At 42.8% G+C, this 6,172-nt stretch overlaps 1 protein-coding gene across 5 annotated transcripts in view; it reads left to right on the top strand.

Annotated features, from left to right (window-relative positions):
• The window catches only part of opn4b (opsin 4b), a 74,466-nt gene continuing 68,294 nt past the window's right edge, over positions 1 to 6,172 (top strand). For 4 of the 5 annotated variants that reach the window (XM_087274537.1, XM_087274536.1, XM_087274538.1 and 1 more), the window contains exon 1: positions 1 to 574. In XM_087274537.1, the coding sequence (XP_087130663.1) occupies positions 434 to 574 (141 nt within the window). In that variant the 5' untranslated portion in view covers positions 1 to 433. 5 annotated transcript variants of the gene reach the window in all.

Below are 6,172 nucleotides of genomic sequence, written 5' to 3'. Positions count from 1 at the left end.
GATAGAGAGAGTGAGAGAGAGAGAGACAGAACAGCGAGCATGACTGAGCATGTGCAGCTTCTTTACATTTAGCCTATTGATATGAACGTCCTGCTGGCACATAAACACATATGGGGCAAACGGGCACACACTAACACATGAGGCTCACGCTCAGTGTGATTATGAAGGGCTTTAGCACAGGGCTGTTGGGTTGCATGTGGGATGTTTGAGTTTGCTTAACTGAACATCACTCCTCATGCGTACTGGAATCGGCACATGGTTACTGGCATTGACAAACTCATCACACACACTCATGTCGGGCGCAGTTGACAGCTCAGCTCTAGGTTGCGGACAGAGAAAGGCAGAGGAAGATCTTCTTATATAGTAATGCTATTTCTGACATTTAGGCAAACTCTTTTTACGCACGAACTCTGAGCTCTTGTCCCCGCGCGCGATGAACGCGTCGCGCTCGCTTAGCATGGGGATCCCCACTCAAGTGGCCAACAGCACCGCGGTCAGTGACTCTCTTTCCCCGTGGAATTACAGCGCAGTGAGCGCGCACAAACTGATGGAGCTGCCGGCGCGAGCCACTACGGTAAGAGGATGGAGTTTGACAGTGTTGGAGTGCGCGCGTGTTCTGAGTCGTCTGCGAGGAGAAATAGTTTACGTGTTACCTTATAACAGTTATATTAAAGCAGTTGAATTTAAAACTAAAATTTTGGGGAAAATGAAGGCGAATTAGGAGCGCGTGCGTAATCGGAGCAGGTATCTGAGGAATAAGCGCATCCGTGCAGGGGTGCGAATTATACGGGGGTTGACTCTCTCCAATGTGACTGTTAAAAGTACATGCACGAATTGTTTTATGAGTGCTTTTGCATGTTTAACTAGCCACAAAGTTACAAGTGGAGCTGGAAGTTGCTCTCCTAATGTGGTGACCATAGTAACGGTGCGGATGGGTATCGGATGATACAGTACATCGACGATCAGCATTGGAATGATTATTCATTTCATTCATTTATACATTTACTTGTCTTAATTACCTGATTTAGTAATCAGATGTGTTTAGAAAGGATGGTGGATAGCTGACTAGCTTGTCTTGAATATTTGATGTGTTTACTGTGCCAGAGGCGCCAAATTATTTGGGAAGCAGCAAATCAGATCGCTGCAGAACAGATCACTGACATGTTCATTTTCGGCGTGTGGACACGCAGCAGGGACCCTTCATGTCAATTAAATGTGCGCGCTTCTCAGTCACACCTCATTGTTATAGCTTCCGGACTCTGGGGAATGTTGTGTGTGGCACGGTTATCCATATGTGATCCACAATCGTAAGTTTAGTGAACCATTAAAACGTAACGGATTTCACGTGCTTAAACATGTGATATAAGATGTAAATGACTCTCTTAGCTTAAAGCAAAAAAGAGGAATTTTAACTTTTACAGATTTTTTTTAAATTAAATAACATTGAGTTAGATTTTAAGATTAAGATTAGATTTTTAAAATGTTATTTAGGCACTAAAGCAAATGTGGATCCTTGAAAAATTGTGCAATGAAAGGTTCTTTGAAGAACCAAAACGTATGTGAAATCTTGTGAAAAATAAATTATAAATAAATAAAATAAATAATTTAAAATAAATTATTAGAGTGCATTGAGACTTAAATCATTTACATTTGCTGAAAATTTACTCACCCATGGGTCATTTAAGATTTTTTTGACTTCAATGCAATATAAAAGAACATTTTTAGCTGACACTGTGAAGCTCCTATTCATAAAATGGAGGTCAACAGCTTCTGGCACTTTGAGAAAAAAAAAATTATACCATTTACTGGCAACACAAAATTAATACCTGGGTCTAGAAAGACTCAGGAGGCAGATACACATGTTACATATTTTCTTGTATGTGTGAAAATGATCGTAAAAATTGAAGCTCAATGCAAGTGTGAAGGGCAAAGAATCTGTTGGCATACGGTATATCAAATGTTGGAAAAAGTTAATCTTGCCTATATTTACTTACTATTATCATTTTGATGAACAATACACACAGACATGCACACAATATGCACACAATCTCTCTCTTTCTCACATGCGAGTTTGCCCTCACTAACAGTATATGTCATTATGTGACAGGAAGTTTGCTCTGTAGACTGCCATGAATGTGTTCACGTCTGTTTGCTAAAGCTGCGAGTTGAAGATTATACAGCTGTAAATGATGATCTTTTTTTGCATAGAGTGAACATTTTATTTTGTAAGACCTCAGTGTATCATCAAGAGCCACATGTATTAATTTTGTTTTGCCTCGTATGTGTTTTTTTATGCTTCAGCGAAACATCTCCTTTAATATTCTACTGAAGAAAAACTATATATGTGTGGCATGCTCTTAATTAAATGAACAGATAATTAATATTTTGACTGAACTATCCATTTAAATGTTTATAACTTGTTAGAACATTAGTTTAAAATTACAATTGTCTTGGCAAAGTAGGACAATTCCATGTTTTATGTCTTCTCCACAGACCCCCTGTAGAACCTGGCTCAGAGTGTTGAATATTTTATGACAGCACATATTCAGCTACAGCAATACCTCAAATCAAAGTATTGCAAGAACTATTGCATTGATCTTTACCATGTGAGTGAAGCAGTCAAGCTGTGATGTGCAATATAAAGCTATTCATTCTCAGCATTTATGAGTTATATTCATTTGCATAGTCTGCAGTCAGGATAGACTAAATAATTTGTATTTTGACTTTTTTTATTCAGAGTTTTTCTGCAATACCCATGTGTATTCCCTTCTTTAGAATACTTATTTTTTATTTTTAGGAATAATAGAAGTGGTGCTTTTCTAGTTCTAAAATGGAATTAACTTGTTAACAAAGGTTTAGCATCAGGACCATGCCTCCTTAACCAATCAGCTACTCCCTAAAACTTATTTAAGGCAGACCAGCCTCGAGCACTGTTCTTCTCGTTCTCTCATACCCACCCTCCCTCCCTTTCTCCCTCCCTCCCTCCCTCCCTCCCTCTATTTTCTTGCTTTCCATTGACAATCCTTTTAACCCTATATTCCCTCCTAGATTGAGTCGGGGTGTCCAATCACTCTACCAAAATATTACAGAGATGGTACCCCCACTCTGTTTCTCTGGGCATCATAGCATGCCATATCATCCTATTTATCTGTTCATTGTTTATCCTCTTACTTCCGTTTCTCTTCATCCCACTTGTTATCTTACCATCCTTTTCATCCCTACATCCCTGCAATAAAATCTAGCTCAAAGTGTGGCATGGTCCATGCTGGTAAAATGCATGTATAAGGCTATTCTGGGGTGCGTTTCTTAAACAATACCATAACTTGTGGTTGAACTATCATAGTACGTTGGCGTTTCACAATTGTGGGGAAAAAAAAAAAACGATGTAGTGATGAATGTTTCCCAAAACCATAGTTGCTTTGTAGCAGATCCATCGTTTGAACCGTGTTAGTTATAATGTAAAATGTCCATAATAATGCTCTAAACGGGGTGGATAAGATATTCTTTAGAGAAAATCCCCATACTTTTTTTTGTGCAAAATATATATTGTTTTACACACACACACACATTAAAAAATTCTATATTAGTTTTGATAAAAACATGCACTCAATAGTATTATTATTAAGTAGAATATTGTTTATTCATTTTTTTTAAAGTCTACTTCTACTATTTGACACATTCAAACCACTGCAGACATGTTCTAACCAACAGGCCCATGTCATATACAGTACAGATACATTTCTTAATAAATTACCTACTATAAATAAAAATCATTAATATATGCCATTTGTTTTTGTTTTCACAAGCTTTGGAGACGTAATGTAAATTCAGCCTTTAAATAATAGGTCACCTATAGCTTCCATCATGAGCCACGGCTGCATTCAAAATAACATAAATGTTTTCAAAGTGCACTGCAAAGGATACGCAATTGTCAATATGAAGATCACTAAAACAGGACAGTAAAAAACTTTAAAAGCAAATTACACCTAGGGCATAAATGGGATAACTGGGAATAGAACACAGTGTGCTGGGATCGGAGTGAAATGGATGACGTAATGGTTAGAAGTCCGGAGATGGTGACCTCTGCTGGTCAGCGAGGGGAATGACTGGGACCGAGTCGGTGACAGAGCCCCCCCCCAACGAACGGCTCCTAAAGTGAGGCAATTCTCGACGCCGGGGTCTTCCACGGGGGCGAGGGGCCGGCATCTCCGGATGTTGTGAGTGGAACTCTTCCAGTAGTGTGGTGTCGAGGATGTCCTTGCGGTTAATCCAAGATCTCTCCTCCGGGCCGTACCCCTCCCAATCAACGAGATATTGGAGTTGTCCACCCCGGCGTCTGGATCTCAGGATCTCGTGGATCTGGTAGGCCTCTTCACCATCGATCATAAGAGGCGGGGGACCCTGTTCACTGGCTGCCACCTCCCTATCCGTCTCGGCTGGACCAGCAGCAGGCTTGAGCAGAGAGACATGGAAAGTGGGGGAAATACGAAAATGATTAGGGAGTGTCAGTCTGAACGAAACAGGAGATATTTGTCTTTCAATCTGGAAAGGACCCACGTACCTGGGACTGAGCTTCTTGCAGGGCAGCTTGAGGCGTAAGTCGCGGGTGGAAAGCCACACCCATTGTCCTGGGGAATACATGGGACCAGGACGTCTGTGTCGATCGGCTTGTTCCTTGAAACGCCGTACGGCGTGAGAGAGGTGAGTGTGAGCTGCGTTCCAGACCTCTTCGCAGTTTTTAAACCAGGTATCCACCGCAGGGAGTTCAGAGGTCTCGCCGGACCAGGGAAAGAGCGCAGGTTGGAAGCCCAGCACGCATTGAAATGGGGTTAATCCAGTAGATGCCTTTCTGAGGGAGTTCTGAGCATATTCTGCCCACATCAAAAATTTGGCCCATTCGTTCTGGTTCGAATGACAATACGTGTGGAGGAATCTGCCGATTTCCTGGTTCAAGCGCTCTGTCTGCCCGTTGGATTGGGGATGATAGCCGGATGTTAGGCTAACATTGATTTGGAGGTTTTTAAAGAATGCTGACCAGAGTCGGGATGTAAACTGGGGACCTCTATCCGACACGATGTCTTCGGGGAGACCATAGTACCGGAACACACACTCGCAGAGTAACTCGGCCGTTTCCATGGCTGTAGGCAGTTTGGAGATGGGGATAAGGCGGCAGGATTTTGAAAATCGGTCCACTACTGTGAGGATGGTGGTTTTGCCCTGAGATATGGGTAAATCGGTGATGAAATCTATAGCGATGTGGGACCAGGGGCGATGTGGCACCTCCAGGGGTTGGAGTAATCCAGCTGGACGGTGACGGGAGTGTTTGGACATCTGACAGGGTGAACATTTGTTGATGAAGTTGATTACATCCTTGTGTATGGATGACCACCAGTAGCGGGTTTGAATCATTTGTACGGTGGCTGTGCTGCCTGGGTGACCGGAACTGGGGTGGTCATGTACCTCGGAGATGAGTCTTTCTCGAAGTGACGGGGGAACAAAGATTTTATTCTCTGGACAGGGCTGCTGAGATGGATTATTTTCGGCGGCTTGAAGGATCTCCTGTTCGATATCCCACTGGATAGGAGCGACAATTAGAGGGTCTTTGATTATGGGTTCATCATGGAATTCAGAGGTCTCATCGTCTGAGAGGCGGGACAGAGCATCTGCTTTGATGTTTTTTGAGCCAGGGATATAGGTGACTTGGAAGTCAAATCGGGTGAAAAACAGCGCCCATCTTGCCTGTCTAGGATTCAGACGTTTACATGACCGGATATATTCTAGGTTTTTGTGATCGGTGATGACGATGAAAGGGTGTTTTGCACCCTCAAGCCAGTGTCTCCATTCTTCTAGCGCAGCTTTCATGGCGAGGAGTTCTCGGTTTCCCACATCGTAGTTCCGTTCAGCGGAGTTGAGCTTGCGAGAATAGAAGGCACAGGGATGGAGCTTCTTAGTCACTAGGGATCGTTGGGACAGGATGGCTCCAATTCCAGTGTTGGACGCGTCAATTTCAACTACAAAGGGTTGCTCGGGATCAGGATGACGCAGAATGGGTGCACTGGAGAAGCGAGTCTTTAGCTGGGTAAATGCTCAGACAGCGTCTGGGTTCCATTTAAGGCGAGCATTGTTGGCTTTGACCATGGCGGTCAGTGGGGCAGCGACTGAACTGAAGTTT

This window comes from Danio rerio, chromosome 12, assembly GCF_052040795.2.
Source record: "Danio rerio strain M-AB ecotype USA chromosome 12, GRCz13ab, whole genome shotgun sequence".
In the NCBI taxonomy this organism is placed as follows: Eukaryota; Metazoa; Chordata; class Actinopteri; order Cypriniformes; family Danionidae; genus Danio; species Danio rerio.
The sequence above is the reverse complement of the archived record's forward strand: the minus strand, read 5'-3'. Positions and strand labels throughout refer to the sequence as shown.